This window comes from Microtus pennsylvanicus, chromosome 12 (assembly GCF_037038515.1).
Source record: "Microtus pennsylvanicus isolate mMicPen1 chromosome 12, mMicPen1.hap1, whole genome shotgun sequence".
Classification (NCBI taxonomy): domain Eukaryota; kingdom Metazoa; phylum Chordata; class Mammalia; order Rodentia; family Cricetidae; genus Microtus; species Microtus pennsylvanicus.
The window spans coordinates 37,921,647-37,939,935 of NC_134590.1; the positions used below are offsets into that span (position 1 = coordinate 37,921,647).

The 18,289-nt window shown below is 38.2% G+C and overlaps 1 protein-coding gene across 2 annotated transcripts in view; it reads right to left on the bottom strand.

Annotated features, from left to right (window-relative positions):
• Nucleotides 1–1,121: 1,121 nt before the first annotated feature.
• The window catches only part of Dthd1 (death domain containing 1), a 62,022-nt gene continuing 44,854 nt past the window's right edge, over nt 1,122–18,289 (bottom strand). Inside the window, exons 9-11 of one of the 2 annotated variants that reach the window (XM_075943491.1) lie at nt 14,533–14,590; nt 9,425–9,749; nt 1,122–1,153 (exon numbers count right to left, since the gene is read on the bottom strand). In XM_075943491.1, coding sequence (XP_075799606.1) covers nt 9,427–9,749; nt 14,533–14,590 — 381 coding nt within the window. In that variant the 3' untranslated portion in view covers nt 1,122–1,153; nt 9,425–9,426. Of the gene's footprint in view, nt 1,154–5,907; nt 9,750–14,532; nt 14,591–18,289 lie in introns of those variants that run through there. The other variant, XM_075943490.1, reaches the window with a different exon arrangement.

The following is an 18,289-nucleotide window of genomic DNA, read 5'->3' on the forward strand; positions in this document are numbered from 1 at the left end:
CAGACTTTCTGGAATTTGCAATTGTTGTCTCTTCTTCCTTAGTGTCCCTTAGCCAGAGATACGGGAGCTGTGATGGGGTCCTGGTAATTCATTGACTTCTGCATATGCCCAGATGTGATTTTCTTTGATACTTTCCACTTGTTAAGAGAAGTTTCTTTGATGAGGGGTCATAGCTATACATCTTCGTGTGTATATGGATAAGAATTAAAATGTAGTAAGCTATTTGCTGGTCTAGCAAATTCATAATAGTGGGACTTTTTCTAAGGCTCATGAACTCACTATCCCTAGGAAGCTGGCTAGATTTCCAGTACAAAGCTTTGTTTCTAGACTCTTCTAGAGTTTTGGAAGTTGCTTATAATGCACTTTCTGGTTACTTAGGATATTGTATCCTTCTGGAGTCTTTGATGGAGTTGAAGAATTTATAGTTACAGTTTTCCTTAGTTATGATAAAAGATAAAATAATCATAAATATTGTAACTGTAATTCTTGCTTGATACTTGTTTCTTTGTATGTAATTTTACTATGTTAAGGTTTATTTTCTTTTTATTTAAAACAGAAAAGGGGAGGTGATGTGGGATTTCCCTCTGTATGATGTAAATACCATTGGTTGATAAAGAAGCTGTCTTGGGCCTACATAGGGAATAGAGGTAGGCAGGGAAAACTAAACTGAATTCTGAAAGGAAGGAGGCATAGTCAGAGAGAAACCATGGAGCCCCCACCAGAGACAGATGCTGGGAACTTTACCTGGTAAGCTACAGCCACATGGTGATGCACAGATTACTAAAATTGGGTTAAATTAAGATGTAAGAGTTAGCCAGAAATATGCTTAAGCTATTGGCCAAACAGTATTGCAAATAATATAGTTTCTGTGTGATTATTTCGGGTCTGAGCTGCTGAGCATCTGGGAACCACCAAGCAGCCTTCTCCTATACTTAGTGTCATCAATTATATTTGTATTTGCCATTCCCAGAAAATTTCAAAGAGTTACACATTGTTCCTATAACCAATCCTACATTACATCAACAGTACATTGCTTTGGTTAAAGAAACTCAAAATGCATTCTAACTTAAAGCACTGTACAGCAGTTTCGTTATGCTTTGTTTTGTTGTACCAAATGAGTATGAGACTTTTGAGATAATCATTACTACTAGAACTGAATTTAGCAAAAAAATTACATTTGTAGTATATTGACTATATGTCACATTCTTTCTTTTATTCTAAAATATTATTACTTAAGTACCATGAAAATGTTTTTTTCAATATGTAAAGGAATTTCTTTTTAAGCTCTTTCTGCTTGCTGTTCTCCTCGATTTTGTGTGAGACATGGGGTCCCCCTTGTGGTTATATCGATGCATTTGCACTGACCTTTTAAAAAGGAAAGTCTCTGAATGTGTTATAGACAGTGAAGTGAGGCTGGGGTCACTTCATGGTGGAGGCCCTCAGTGTCTGTACAAATGACCCCAAATGAGTCTAAATAGAAGTATAAAAATAGTGCATTCTACTTTAAGTCTTTTAGTGTGCAGAATATTGGAGTATAATTTCATCATTGAAAATGAAACAAAAAGTGAATTCACATCAACTATACAATAAGTGGCTTCCTGAGGAGTCAGCCCCTAGGCATGACCACAGTCAGCTCTTCTCATTTCAGCACTGCAGACCTGAGTTTCTTTCTTCCTGGGGGGACTGGGTGAGGAGTTCTTCCCCTGCTCCACCCTCTTATCTTGGCTCTGGGCTCCACTGTGCTCAGCCTCGTGAACAGATACATCTTCTCAAATGACATCTCCAAGGGAAAAACTCTTTGTAGTCAGCATAGACAGAGTTTTCTCTGTTCTCTTTCTTCCCTCCTATTACTCTTGGCACAGTGCTAAGTACAAAAGTTAAAAATTGCAAGAGTGCTTTGGGCAGGACATAGAACACAGTGAACACTGCCCTTCAACTTTATGAGCAAAAACATGACCTGAGGGACTTGGTGACTATCCATAGTACAAGATTTAGAGGGCTAAGTTCTCACTGTATGAAACTGATTTTAACAACCATTCCACATGCATCAGAATCTATTTGACCAGAAAAGAAATCGTTCTTAACCTGGCTGCCTGTGAAGGACTTAGCCGTTGTGCTTTCTAGGGCCTACCTGGGGCTAAATCAAGCAAGATTTACTAGAATCAGCCACAGATTTATACTGACTTAATATAGAACTATTTTGAAAATTACTGTGTTATACAGGAGGATCATACAGATAACACAGATTGGGAAGGACGACCAGGGACACATCTGGAACACAGCAAAATTGGGTTTACTGACTCAGTTCAACAAAGGAGGCTGAACATCAAAGGGATGGTCAGTGTCTCATTACACTAATTAAGGAGTCATTTGAGTACATGGGGTAAGTTTATTGTTTTAATGGGCACAAATTAAAACAGAACTACACATGCAGAGGTCAGCATCAAGTCTCCTGGGCAAAGTGGACCTCCCGGTAACATTAAATCTGAGATGGATATGCAGTAGTAGGTCTAGAGGCCTTTTATCTGGACAAAACCTGGGTCCTAGGCTTGTAAATCAAGAATGCTTTTCTGTGTCAAAGCGGCTTCAATCCTCTAGGCAAGTAAGGGACTTCTTTGTGACTGATACAGTTTCAAGTGGTAATTCTTCTTACATTGGATAATTTGGAGAACAAAGTTTCTCTCTGTGTAAGGTATCTGCTGTCTCTTGTAGAGGATGCTTCAGAGGTATGATGTGTGGGGCAGTAGTGATTCCTATTAAATCTGGGGTCAGCTTTACCTATGGCTTGTGACTAGTGGGGATAACTGTTAAAATCCACATACATTTTTCTCTTTTCAAACACGATATTTTCCCCCACAAGGTTATCTTGGGGAGAAAGATGGAGCAGTTAAGAGTCCAGATGGCCTGTCAGTGTTTTCATGTGTTCTTGCCCATTCATTAACTTGTTAAAAATACTTTTGAGTGGTTATTGTATGCCATGTCCTTTGCAAAACTCTGGGGCCCCACCAATTCACAAAGGCAAGGAATTGTGCTCAAGAAAGCTAAAAGGTGATTGGAAGAAAATATGCATCAATAGACAATTATAATAGTGTACAGACAGTCTGCAGCTTTACTTGCAGGTAAGGTTCAATGATCATTAACCCTATCCTGGGAATTCAGGAAACAGAAACACACTGTCAAGTTTATAAGCTCTACAAGATTGATAATCAGGTAGGGTACTAGCTCAGGGTAGAAGTAAAAGGACTTTGAAACAGAATTTTCTAGGGTTTTGGCTATTGTTTCTGTTTATTTTGGGTTTTGAGACAGGGTCGGTTAAAAGCACTGCCTGCTCTTCCAAAGGTCCTGAGTTCAATTCTTAGTAACCACATGGTGACTCATAATCATCTATAATGAGATCTGGTGCTCTCTGGAGGAAGAGACCTGGTCAGTCATCCTCATCAACTTAAACCATGAAACCAATACTGACAAGTTCAACAGAATTACCATATATGGGCTGCATATGCATGCTTCATCATTGCCAGGACAAAAATTTCAATTCAAAATTTCTTCTTATATTGCTGAGGGTGGTTTGAACTTGATGTTCTGCTGTCTCAGCCTCCAGATTACTGGCATTGAGCACAGTTGCCACCACAGCCAGCTGAGTCCTGGTGTCAGAGTTCTGTGTAATAGGAGTATCCAAGTGAGCAGGAGACAAGCTCTTTGTGTATGTGCCCAGAAGAGGGTGCTGACTCACAGAATGTAAACAATGGTAACAAGTGAGTAAACTAGTTAATGTGCTAGATAATAAACTGGAGAAGACTGGACGAGGTGGTGAGTCAAAGATCGAATGACTGACATGACATCTCTGAAAAGGTGCAGAACTTGCTGTGACTTTCTGTGAGGTTAGATTACAGAAGCAATGCTTGGGTGAGCTGCTGGGAATCCCCTAGCCAACATCCGCCCTGACACGGACCTCACCCACTCTTTCCTTCTTACCCCATGCTGTTGCCTTTTTAATTTGAGGGGACAAGACTTTGTACTTTCAATAAATCTCTCACTCCACAACAGATTTGAATTCCTCACTGAGAAAGAATCTGCCTGAACAAAAACAGTTTCTTGAAGACACCAATAGTAGCTGGAAAGTTTAGTTTGGAGCCTTCAGAACTTAAATACTTTAGGTTTCCTTTTGTCTGCCCATACTTTACATCAAACCGAAGGTTGAGTCAAGTGCTTACTTCTTACCACATTCACCTTCTCGCTCACCCACCCCTGTCTTTATGGGGTAGAACCTTGTGGAAACCATGTAACTAGTCATGGGATCTAGGGGATCTTGAACCACTTGGTGTGGAGACAGAGATGCTTAGTGTACTGAATTCATGAACCAGTTCAATTAAATTTTTTTATTAATTTCTTCTCTCATATATTATATCTCAGTTGCAGTTTTTCATTTTCTCTTTCCTAGCCCTGCCACCAATCACTCCTCTTCCATTTCCCTTGAGAAAAAGGCAGGCCTTCCAGGGATATCAACCAAACATGGTAAATCAAGTTACAATAAGACTACACATTTCCCATCATATCAAGACTGGAAGAGGCAATCCACTAGGAGTAAAGGGGTCCCAAAAGCAGGAAACAGAGTCAGAGATATCGCATGCTCCCACTATTAGGAGACCCACAAGAAGACCAAGCTACACAACTATAGCATATATGTATAGAGCCTAGGTTAGAGCCAAGAAGTTTCCAGGATTTTTGGTTCAGTTTCAGTGGACTGCTATGAGTCCAGGTTTGTTGATTCTGTGTGGTTTCTTGTGGCAACCTTGATCCTTCCGGCTCCTAAAATCCTTCTTCCCTCTTCCTCCGCCCTTCCACAAAATTAACTGAGCTCAGCCTAACATTTGGTTGTGGGATTCTGCACATCTGTTCCCATCAGTTTATGAATGAAGCCTCACTGGTGACCATTCTGACAGGCTCCTGTTTCTGAGTATAGCAAAGTATCATTAGTACGAATTTTTTGCCAGCCTGTTTGGTTCTATCGTAGGTCTCTGAGCTGTCTGGTCTCTGGTTCCTGGCCCTCCAGGCAGTATCTGTGGTGGGCTCCCTCTTGTGGCATGGGTCTCTGGTTGTATCAGTCTTTGGTTGGCCACTCCCACAATCTGTGCCATCAGGTTAGTTCTTTCTTTATGCAATATTCCATTGAAAATATCATAATGTCTTTCTGAGAAGTACTAGTTTAGAAAAATAGGCCTTTATCTGCAGACGTCAACTCTTCTGAAAACTGAATTATGATGTTCTCAAAGCATTCATTACTTATTTAAGACCTTTCTATTTTTCTATGAAACACCTTGAATTTTGTACTCCAGATACAACCATTTAATCAAGATGACTATGGTTAAGCACCATAGGTTTTGTTAGCTTGAATAATAAATGTTGATTTTTATCTAATTTTTAAAACAAGGTGCTCAATATTTAGCAAAATGATGTTGGTAATGGGCTTTCACTGGTGAAGCTGGTGACTAATGTAAATGGCAAAGCATCCATACCCTGAGTCATACAAAACAAGCATTGAGGTTAAATTAATTTTACCAGCCTACATTTCACTCTCATTCTTAAGTAGAGGAAAGAATGCATATGCTTGGAAGTATGCTAAAATAAAAATGTACGCATATATATGCTGAAAGTAGGCAAAGTATTTTCATATTAGCACTGTATATGACAACCTGAAAATAGAATTCATTTCAATGCCAATCTGCAATAGAATATATGAATAATTTGCTGGGTGGTGGTGGTGTGTGCCTTTAATCCCAACATTTGAGAGACAGAGGCTGGTGGATCTCTGATTCTGAGGCCAGCCCGATCAACAGAGCAAGTTCCAGGACAGCCAGGGTTACACAGAGAAGCACTGTCTTGAAAAACCAAAAAATAAAATTAATAAAAAGAATATGTGCATAATTTTATTTTTTCATAATGAAATTTTGGGTGAGTATGCAAATGACCAAACTATGGCCATACACAGCAAAATGACTGCATTTCACCAGCATAAAATTGAAATAAAACTCAAACATCACAGAATACCTGTTACATTTCTCAATGTAAATATTTTGCAAAATTAATGATGATATATCTTTTATGTAAAACACTTAAAGTAATTAAAAACACACATAATTAAGACATTAATATTTGAAACTATGAACTGTATACAAAATATATGACTCCCCTTGTAAATATACACTGCCATGTTTCTAGCAGGGAAGGTGAGGTTGAGATTTCAATAAGAAAGAAGTGGGATAATTGAGTAGACATAATTAATGGAGCCTTGTCTTAAAAGAAAAGGGAATGCGTGGAAAGCTGATGTGGGATTTCCATAAGTATGCTGTGAGTATGTTTTATTGCCATTGGTTAATAAAGAAGCTGCTTTTGGCCAATGGCTTAACAGAATATAGCCAGGCTGGAAAAGATATATAGAGAGAGTAGACAGAGTCAAAGAAGATGCCATTTCACCACTGCAGGAGACAGATGTTGGATGCAAGACAGAACCTTACCTGTAGACCACAACCACGTGGAGATACACAGATTAATAGAAATGGGTTAATTTAAGATGTAAGAGATAGCTAAGAATATGCTAAAATCATTGGCCAAGCAGTGTTGCAATTAATATAGTTTCAGTGTGATTACTTCGGGTCTGGGAAGCCAGGAAAAGAACAAGCAGCCTCTGTCTACAGAAAGCAGAAGCAATAGTTCAGCTGTTCCTCACAAGGAAGTTGGTATAAACTCCAGACCTAAAGAAAGGAGCAAAGCAGTTACCAAAACCCAGGGGAGTATGGTTTCCTGGGGAGGAGTTTAGATGAGAGATACAGCTTTATATCCACAATCACAGGGAGGAAATTGGGACATTGTGTAACCAGCTCCCTCTCTCCAGGCTTTTGGACGTCTCTTCAGTAGGCACCCAACTGGAAGGCAGTGGTTCTACTAATGTGATCCAGGTAGATTAGCACATCAGACAGAAGGCAGGAGCATAGGGCTAGGGTGTGGCTGTAGGGAATTCTGGAACATTTTTATGTGTTTCCTTATTGTTTTAACGTTACAATAATATGAGAAATGCTTTAACACTGGAAAAACTATGTTAATGTGTGCTAAGGGATGTATGTATATATTTTCTTTTAAAATAAGCATTTAAAAGTATGTGAGAGAAAAAGAGGTAGAGGAAGAATAGACTTTGTACAGAATGTATGAAACATAAGTGTGCAGGTACAGATATTTGTGTGTATGTATGTGCTTGAGGATATACATGTTGAATATGTATATGAGACATGGATGTAGACTGCATGTGGCATAATATGCCTGTGAGTCTATGTGAAAGTATCCAAGTAAATTTGATAGTATACCCATGTGTATATATGTGATTATGCATATGAAAAAATAGGTGAATATATTAGTGGTATGTTGCTTACAGAATTCAGATACTCATGATGTACAAAGATAGGTGTAAGATAGTAAAGTAAATAATATGTTAGAGAGTGAGATTTTGAGAGGGGTTAAAAAATTGTGCTTGTTATTGCTTATTTTTGGCTCTTTGGGGGGGGCATCAAGCTCCCAAATAATCACAAAGAGGTTTATTCTTACTTATGAATGCCTGGCCTTACCTTGGCTTGTTTCTAGCCAGCTTTTCTTAACTTAAATTACCCTGTCTACCTTTAGCCTCCAAACATTTATCTTTCCTAGTCTATATACCTTTCTTTTCTCCTTTCTTTGTGGTTTGCTGTGTAGCTGAGTGGTGGTCTCTGGCATCCTCCTCTTCTTCTTTCATTCACTTGTCTTTCTACTCTTCTTCTCTTCCTATTTGTTGTCTCTGCCTGCCAGTCCACCTATACTTTCTCCTACTTATTGGCCTTTTAGCTTTTTATTAGACCATTAGTGGTTTTAGGAAGGCAAAGTACCACAGCTTCACAGAGTTAAACAGATGTAACATAAAAGTGGCAGGATAAAACAAACATTAAATCTTTTTGCAATTAGAAAGGCGCTAAATATTTTACTTTGTTCTCTTTAGTCAAGAACATAAGCAAATATGCATTGTCCTTTTGGATGCTGTGTAAAAGTATTTCTTGACGAATAACATATGACAGCCAATTGTGACTGTCTTAAAGAAGTTCTCAATATGCTTGCTGTCTGTGTAGCTTTCTTTCTGAGAATTTCTCTTCTTTTTTAACCCTCATGTTGATGCCTATATTAAAATGCCTTTAGTTAATGCCACCTCTGCTTAATGCTGACTAGTTATGAACTTCTTTTCTGTGTTAAAGCCACTAACCCCAGTTTGACCTGAGTTCAGGTCCTTAATAAAGAGAACATCTCAGCCTGTAGTATTGTGCCTCCTTCGCTGACCTAAACCCCAATGTTTATGTAATAAGATTTCTCTTAATTGTGTAATAAACAACCTCTATAAGGAATTGAAAGAGACCTTGGGTTACTGTACACAACTTCATTTTTTTCTGTATTGCTTCATTTCCCTGATAATGAGTATGAAAAGACACCGATTCCAAGCAATCTTGTTATGAAAGAGCTTTTGACAAAAAGAGGCTGAAGTGTTTTATACTACTAACTTATTTTAAGAGTTTCAGTGTCCTAAATTTGGCATGTTTCTGCCTATCATTGGTATATATTATTTTACATTGTCACATGTGGGCTTTTGTCATCATGTAAATGGAATTGATTGCCTGGAGTCATCAAACAACTAGTTTAATTTAATATAACAATTTTTAAAAGCCATTCTCTATATCATATATTTACTTCACACTTAGTAAACAACCGTATCTATTAAACTGCAAACTGGTTGTGGTGATTTGCAAGTGAATGGCCCCCAAAGTGCGTGGCACTCTTAGGAGGTATGGTCTTGGAGTACACGTAGGCTTGCTGGAGGAAGTATGTCACTATGAAGGCAGACTTTGAGAGTTTGTATATGTTCAAGCCATGCCCAGGGTCTCAAACCATTTCTTGTTTCCATTGACCTGTAAGTCAAGATGTTGAACCCCCAGCTCTTTCTCCTGTATCATGTCTGCTTGCACACCATCAAGTTGCATCATGATGATAATGGACTAAAGTTCTGAAAAAGTAAGCCAATCCATTTAAATGTTTTCCTTTATAAGAACCCCCATGTTCATGGTGTCTCTTCACAGAAATAGAAACCGTAACTAAGACACTGGGAAAACTCTGCTGCAAATGCCTGTAAGCTTAGTTGAACCCCTGGTGCTATTAGTTACAGAAAGCATATCAGTCATCACTGAAGGTGCAGACGCCCAGAGACGCCTTTAGTTGTTTGCGGAGTCTCCTTTGTTTCCTCCAATCACTTCAATATCAAGTCAACTCACTTCAAACTGTCTTAGTAACTGGAAAAAGTTGACACCCAGTCTTTAAAACCCATGAGTCATTTTCTAGGATAAAAGAAGAATCAACACACCTTTAATCGGCAGCCACATCCAACCAGGGCTGACGTTCCGTGAACACCTTATGCTCCCACTTGAACTTGAGCTCTTCTGCAAGATCACCCCGGCCTAGCTTGCGGAGATGGCGAGCCAGGAGGCGAATTTTGTCCATGGAAGTCGGGAGTGATCGTTTCCAGAAGCAAAGCAGGTCGTGGATCTGCTCTGTCAGATCGTCTGGGTGCTTGAGTTTGATGAGCTGAACTGTGCTGCGGCGCAGAGGAAGGGATGCAGTGAGGATCTCGACACCTTCTTCAGAGAGTTCCTCTGCCAACCAGTGAAGTAAATTATCCCAAAGAGCCTCTGTCAGGACACGTGTAAGGTTAGGTGAGGATAGTGAGGTTAGGATTCTTGTTTAGTCACTTGCTGATCTAACGCTCCTCACCAGGTCATGTGAAATCTATCTGCTTTCAGGTCTAGCCTCTGAGAAAAGAAACTATGAGACAACCCAGGTAGGCTGCCGAATGTCTGCCAGTACTAAAGTCATCTGAGGGTACCAGCTACTGCAGAGGCTTAGCAATGCTAGCATCCCTAGGAAGCAGAAGAGCTTGTTAAAATGATTTCTATACTCCATCCACATAATGACTGAGCAGTAAGTACTAGGGTAAGACAGGCATATGGTAGTTTTAATGAGCTCTCAGTAGATGCTGATGCTGGAGTCCAGATCACTGCTTGAATAGTACTGTGTTGGAGGATGTTTTCCAGGTACAAGCAGATATTTTTTACTAGTACTAATATGATGAATAACTACATCAGCTACTCAATTTTCACAGGGATATAACTACACATATATCCACAAAAGCCAGAGTACCCGGAATGCATTTCTATGGAAGGTCCTCTAACAAAAATTTCCAATGACCTCTGCACAATATAGACCTGCAAACACCTTGAGTAGATTTAGTATGATCAACACAGCTCTGACCAAGTCTGGAAACCTGTTCGTCTCTTGCATTTCTGATTCCATTTTGCAGTCATTATTTGTTGCGGTGTGTAATTTAGACCATCTGTCTGTGTAAGGTCCCCATGCCCTACTCTCTTCTATCACGGCCACTTTTCTCCTGGTTTGCAGTCTCTCTCAGCTTCGACTACCTGCAGGAACTACTGAATGCACTTTCCTGTGAAGATTACTTAGGAAAAGGGGCAGATACAACCTGGTTAGGTTCCAAACAGTGTTCTCCTAGCATCAGGCAAAGCACACATTTTGATGTTCATTGCACTTCGTAACATTCTTCCTCTCTCCATGTCTTTCCCTCCTTCTTCTGAAATTTGCAGGCAGCTTCATCACCAGTCTCGCCAATAACTGTTCACTCCCCTAACCACAATCTCTTTGTCCTGTCTTGTGTTTCCAAAATAAATAGAAGCCAGGCTTCACATTTCATTTTCTTTCTTTTCCTTTTTTTCTTTCCTTTTCTTTTCTTCTCTTCTTTCCTTTCTTTCTTTTTGCATTGCTAAAGATCAAGACCAGGGTTTGCTCCATGGTCAATAGTTTCTCTACCACATCGTAGACTGTAATTCTACCACTGAGCTTCATCCATCCAAAGCCTAAAAATTTTTGTGCTTCATAGTCAGTGAGATTGCTTCCTCCTATGTGGTCTAAGTTTCTCAACATTACTACTTTCCTTACACCCTAGATTTCCACAGCTCCAGTTCCTCTGCTCCTGGGTAGTAAGCACTTTCCTCCATCACTAGCAGCTATCTGCCATTTTCTCACTCACCCATGCAAAGTCCTTCCTGCCTTATCCCAGTGCTTCTCTAAAGGCTCACCTCTCTATATCTATAATGGTCTTAGAATCAACTTAAAATGTGTTTCCTCTTTCTCTTCATTGTTTCCTGGTTTCCAACATTAATCCTGCTTTCTTAGCATTTTCTAAACTACTTGGGCTTCCCCAAGTCATGAAAAATATATTGAATGCAACCAGCTATGCTACTTTGTATCAAGCATGTTATCTGAGATATTGACAAATGCACTTAGAAATCTTATTGTTCTAAAGTCAATTTAAAATTTTCTATCCCAATGGACAGCAAATTCTTTCTTCTGTCCTAAGCCCACTCAAACTGTTCTAGAGACATTTGGTTACTACTTACAGCCACTGGCTCTTGGTTTACATCTTCTGTGACACCCATTGACCACATCATCATCATCATCATCATCATCATCATCATCATCATCATTATTATTATATGCAGAAGCAGTATTTCATGGCTTCCTTCTTTTCTCTCTTTCCTCAGTTCACTCATTTCCCCAGTGTAACTCATTGTAACCTTCCTGTGTCATTTCATTTGAATTTTTTTTAAGAGCATATTTTTTCTAAATATAATTTTTATTCAATATTTGTGTATGTTTCTATGGTTTACATATGAGAATGTGGATGTACATATGACATAGTGTTTATTTGTAGGTTAGAAGATAACTGGAATTTGGAGTCAGTTCTCTCTCGCTGTGGAGTGCAGGGATTGAACTTGGGTCTTTAGGCTTATATGGAGAGCACTTCTACCTGCCAAGCCAACTTGCCAACCCCAGATATTCAATTTCCTATGTCTCTCCCAATGAATTCATATAATTTTACTTACTTACCCTCTCTTACAGGTAACATACCTCAATCTACTATAGATTCATCTTTAGCTTTGTTTTTTCTTGACCATACTCTAGAACTGAAATATTTGTCTCTTTGTGAGTGATGAACTTATCTATATGGCTATAGAACAGACAACTGAGATACCATATTTATAAATCTGAAACTATCAACCTTTGGCCTTTTCTTATTTCCAGCTGCCTGGGTCTTGATTTCTTTGTTTGCTTCTTTGATTTTTTATTGTGGTAGTTTGGCTGAGTAAGCTTAAACACTGCTATTCTTCAAATTTTTCAAAGCCCATGTCACATACTCTTATGTCTAAATACTCTCTCAACTTTACAGATTTCAAGTATTTTGATTTCTAGCCATAGTGACACTCTATTAATCATTCTTTCTGTAGTTGGGATCTTAAATATTTTACTTAAAAGACCCATGTTTCTTGGCCCTGAGGTCTTTCTGTTTCTCTCCATTTTTTTCCTGATGGGATGAGATGAACAAAACTCCTCTGCCATATCTTTCCACCACAGTGTACTCTACTGCCAGAAGTCATGGTGAAACTGAGTCAAAACAAGCTTTTCTCATTTTAAATATTTTTGACATTTATTTGTTTTGTTTCACATGTGTTCGTGTTTGGACTGTGTGTATGGCATACCATGTTCATGCAGTACTAACACGAGCCAAAAGAGGTCATCATATTCCCTGTAACTGGAGTTACAGATAGTTGTTAGCCACCATGTGGGTACTGGGAATCAAATGAGTTCCTTTGAATAAGCAACAAGTACTCTTAACCATTGAGCCATTTCTCTAGGTCCCTTTCCCATTTTAAAATTGATTTCCTCAGTTATTCTGTCACAGTATTGGAAGACTGACCCCTACAAAGTTCTATCTTTTTGCTGAAAGGAATTAAAGTTCTCGTTCATATTCTTGCTATTAATTTTGGCTTGCTTTTAGATTTGACACAGTTAATAAGAATTTGAGATTTGATCTGATCTTGTTAATCACTTTTATAAATCTATTGAAAGGCAGTCCTATTGTCTAAGCTTTTTAATTTGAATATTTTAAGCACTTAATTGTTTCTTTGTTATGCAGGAAAGCTGTGAGCTCACTGTGCACTGTGGATGGGACAGAGTGCAAAATATTCTTCCCACAAGGTGGACTTCTAGGAAGAATCAAATAAAGTCCGATAAGTGAATGCACTGGAAAGCAAGGTCATGGAGGGAATACCCTGGTCTGTTCCCATTAACCCCATGACATGGCCAAGATGATAAGACATAACACCAGGTGTATGCACTTGTATTTGCTTAATCTACCTGTAAACATCACCCTATCCTTTGTTTGCCTTAATAAAATTGAGAACTGTTTTATTTGCACTACTCTTTTAGAATTCTGAAGCCTGGAGTCCCCTAGTTCGTCTCCATTCAGATCTTTAGAATATATCCTTTTGTCTTTCAGACTTAGCCTTGCTGGTCATGGGACAGGTCAACAACCCAAGTCTAATCCCATCTATGATCATCCTTCCATCTGAAGCTTTGATGCTACCTGGAACTTCCTAATACACATAATGAGGACTGCCATGTTTTTGTACAATCTGATGGTCATTGACAGCAACAAATATTGTGTTTTTATTTAAACATTAAATTTCTTTAAAAATTAACAACATTAAACTTTCTGAGATTTCACTCACTTCAGCTGTGCAAACTTCACCTGCTCTCTTTTAAAATGTATGTCTTTGATAAAGTATATAATAATAAAGTTTATTCCTATTCTCTATACAATGCAGATGAGGAGTGCCTGCATTTTCTACACTAACCCATAAGGACTGCTAATCAGGATTCCGGTCCATTCCTGGTGGACCTAGTAAAGTATGGTGAACAATATGATAAATTTGATGAGCACAAATTACAGAATTTGTAGTCTTTACATTATTAAATAATACATTTAAAACTTAAATAGGATAAGCCTGTCAAGTCCTATTTGGAAATATGCATCTTTGTTAGGTAGCTACATTCTTGTTAATATGAAATCTAACTAATTATGAATAACCACAACCAAATATTTTCCCTCCGGTTTCAGAGCTCAAAGTGATCAGCATTACACAATGAAACCTTCTCTTTCTTGTTGCAGTGGAATGCACACCTCAGTTTCACCTTTACTGACATCTAAGACAATCCTTAATTGACAACATTTGGGTACTGACACATGGAAATTAGAGTTGAAGTTGAACAATTTTGCAATGCTACAAAACTATAGTGTATTGGCCAAATCTAGAATTTCTATGTGAGCAAAATGTTTTATAAAGCTCATATTTCTATGAGTTACAATATAGTTCTAATCATATATTTGTAAATGCTATTTGAGGTTATATGTACATGAATTCTCAAAGAAGTCCATTGATGGGCTTTCCTGAGATAATTAAGTGTAACTCTCTCACTTTTTTATATAAAAGAACTCAGATATGTAAACTATATGACAGTAAAAAGTAATTTGACCAGGACAAAGCAAAGGGTCCTTACCTAGAGGGTCTGTCGACACTCTTTTAGTGCTTTGTGGTCGGTTGATTATTTTTTCGTGCTGCTCAGAGAAAGGGAAGCACAGTAAGTGAAGGAAGTTAAACGCTGAAGAACAAGCTCAGTCTCCACCCAAACCTCACCCTTGTTGGCAAGACTCAAGCTGCACACTTTGCAAACTGAGACTGTGTGTGTGTGGGTGTTCACCAGTAGTTCTCCTGTATTAGTACAGAGTACAACAACCCAGATGTTTCAAAAAATTTACACTTAGTCACATTTAAGCATCACCATAGAAACCCCATGAAGTCCAAACAAAACTAAAATTGAGGATAATTTAAAAGACACTAGCATAAAGCACCCCATGAACTCTATGCCCAAACCATGATATTTCAAAAAATCAATGTATGCCAGGAACTGGACCTTAACACTCAACTCGGGACTTGGTACCCAGCAGAGACTCAAACAACAGTTTATGTGAATGATATGCAGATAGGATACAAGAAACAGTTAAGTTGTTATGCATATATCTTAAAACACATTTTCCAGAACTAATCACATAGTTAATTATTCCTTTGAAACTACCTGGCTAACAATTTGTACACAGTTAATGTAGAAGAGTGAAAACTAACATATGACAAGAAGCAAAAATGTCTGGTTTTAAACAGCTAATTAGAGGCTGAGAAGCAAAGTTTCTTTGAAGCATTTGACACCTCAATCTCTGTGAAAGATAGTTCTTAAGACTGTGACAAAATCTTGAACACAGCTCATTGCAGCTTCATCTATAATGACAAATCATAAATGACCAAGATTGTCTTAAAGAAGTGAGCACTACTCAGAATTATGGAAGAATACTGACTAAAAAACAAAGACAAATAATTGAAGGACAGAGAAGGATAAAAATTGAAAGATGCAAGTTTCTAAATAGAAGTGCCATATAGTATTATTCTAACTGCAAAATTTTTGTTTTGAAAAGTTACATATTCTAGTTTCCCTGAGATCATGTTCCTAAAACAACGTTTTTTCAAATATAGGAAAAATTGCTAGTGATTTTTGATAGGTAGGGATCAAGGAGACACGACAAAAAAGGGGAATAAACAGGGCATTGTAATAATGAACTAATCCTGAATCTTGATGGTATGATGGGTATGCCATTCATCAAGCTACAAGGTAGCAGAGAGCTACACACACACATGTACTGATGTCACCTTCCTGGCTTTGACAATATACCACATTTACATGGAATACAGATACTAAGGAACATTGGTTGAAGAATAATCAGTTCTCTCTACTACCTTTCCTACTTCCTAAAAATCTATCTTTCCTTCTCTCTCTCTCTCTCTCTCTCTCTCTCTCTCTCTCTCTCTCTCTCTCTCTCTCTCTCTCTCTGTGTGTGTGTGTGTGTTTGTGTGTGTGTGTGTGTGTGTGTGTGTGTGTGTAACGGGACTGAACCAATGGCAACATGCATACTAGCGAATGTTCTAATACCAAGGTTGAGGTACACTGCCAGCACCCCGTTTTTTTTTTTCTTTTTCGAGACAGGGTTTCTCTGTGGCTTTGGAGCCTGTCCTGGAACTAGCTCTGTAGACCAGGCTGGTCTCGAACTCACAGAGATCCACCTGCCTCTGCCTCCCGAGTGCTGGGATTAAAGGCGTGCGCCACCATCACCCGGCAGCACCCCGTTTTTTTTATTATAAAAACCTATCTCACAGCAATGACAATAAGAACAATAAATGCACCGTATGTCAATATGTAGCACACCTTATGTACTTAAAACAATAAGTTCACTGAAGCTGAATATTTGCTTTGTAGCAATGTTTTTCATAGAAGTTCTATGGAAGAATATAAAACAAATTAAGAAGTTCCAATAGAAGGAAATTAAGAAATAAATATATGTTCAGGTGTATTGTATTGTACCACTTCAATCTAAATTAACTTGGATGTAACGACCATATGACAGACCCTTTAAAACTGAAATATAAATGTCGATTTATTTATACTTTTAAATTCAGTTTATATGTGTGTAAACATCTGTGTGTGCTTGTGTGAATGTATACACTCAAACATGTGCAGGGACCCATTGAGGCTTTGGTGTCAGATGCCATGAAGCTAGAGTTACAGACGTAGGTATCTGTGAACATATGTGGCTGCTGGGATCTGAGCTCTGGTCCTTTTGATTAAGCAGCAAATATTGCTAAATGCTGAGTCATCTTGTCACCGCCATAAACAGTGCAACAGAATCTGCCTCCCCATCATTGGACCTTGCATGGACTAAGCCAATGGCAAGATATAGGTATCAAATTGCTTTCTTTATTTATGTATCAGTAAATTTTTTTCCTGCTCCCAGGATATTGTTCTTTGTTCAGAGAAGTCTCATAGCGTCTTGACACTTGACAATGTTTCTGATGCCTAAATACAGAGGGGTTTTCACACATATGTGCATCCAGTTTTCCCATAAAAGATACAGTTTAATATTTGGGATTACAATATGATTGTATTTTTCTCTTGGATTTCCTCTACCCAAACCTTCTAATAGTTACTGCATGTAAATATTTCTATATATACATATTCCTAAATATAACCTCCTCAGTATGTATAATATTACTTCTGTATGTATACCAAGTGGTCAGTCTTGAAATCATAAGGGATGTTTAATGTGATCTTCCTGTGCTTTACTTGCCCCTCCCCACTCCCTCTTACTGCTTACTGCTCCATCCATTCTCTGCATGGTGCACAGTTCTTGTCCTTATGCTATTTTGCCTGGAGCATTGCCTTCCAGACTTCCTGGTGTCCAGAACAGCCCCCAAGGCCAAATAGAGTCTGCATGCCCTCATACATTCTTTGTAATGATCCCAGTGTCCCCATGCCATCTTTTACAGAAACAAATAGCTCCACTTTTATACTTTCTGCTTTCTCATTTTTTCTGCTCAGATGATGTCAACCTGTTACCCCAGCCACATACTAAAGGAAGCTGTTGTATCTTTATTAGTAGCCTTTTTGTATGTTAGCTAGTATATTTTGGCATGTTGACTATAATTTCTTCATCACTTTCAACTTTCGTGGCACATGAAGATTGTTGAATAAAACTTTGAAAAAAATAAATCTTTAAGCTTTCAAAGTTTTTTCTTCAACACACTATTCTCTTACAAAGGAGACTAGCAACACTTATGTGGGGACATTTATCAACGACAACCCTCTTAAAGATATCAGCATACCATAAATAATTTGGATATGTACAGGTACATATTTATACTGCTATTTATAAGTCAATTCTCATAAAAAGTCAATAAAAAGAACTGAAACCCAAAACAGCCACTTAGGCTTGAAGAGGGTATGAGTACTGAGTTTTAAGGCTTCTATTATCAGGATTCTAAGCATTGCTGACTATTCTTTCTGTACTGCCTAAGAATAATCCTCTTATTGAACTATTCAAGTTTACTAAAGAATTTAGCGGAGCTCATATCTGTGAGTTGAGTTGCTTCTCTGTGTAATTTTCAACAAACTGACATAGAGTTACCTATTAAGCTCTCTAGTTTTAAGTCCTTTAGCACTTCCCATTTTCCCCCTTGTAGATCTTTTCACTCTCTCAGAACAAGTCTGATCAGTCTTGGCTTTCCTTGTTATGTTAGTATTTTCTGTATGTTGGCAATCACAAACTGTTGTACTATTGCAATATATGTACATATGCATATCTAGATAGATAGATAGATAGATAGATAGATAGATAGATAGATAGATAGATAGATAGATAATCATACTGTTTTGT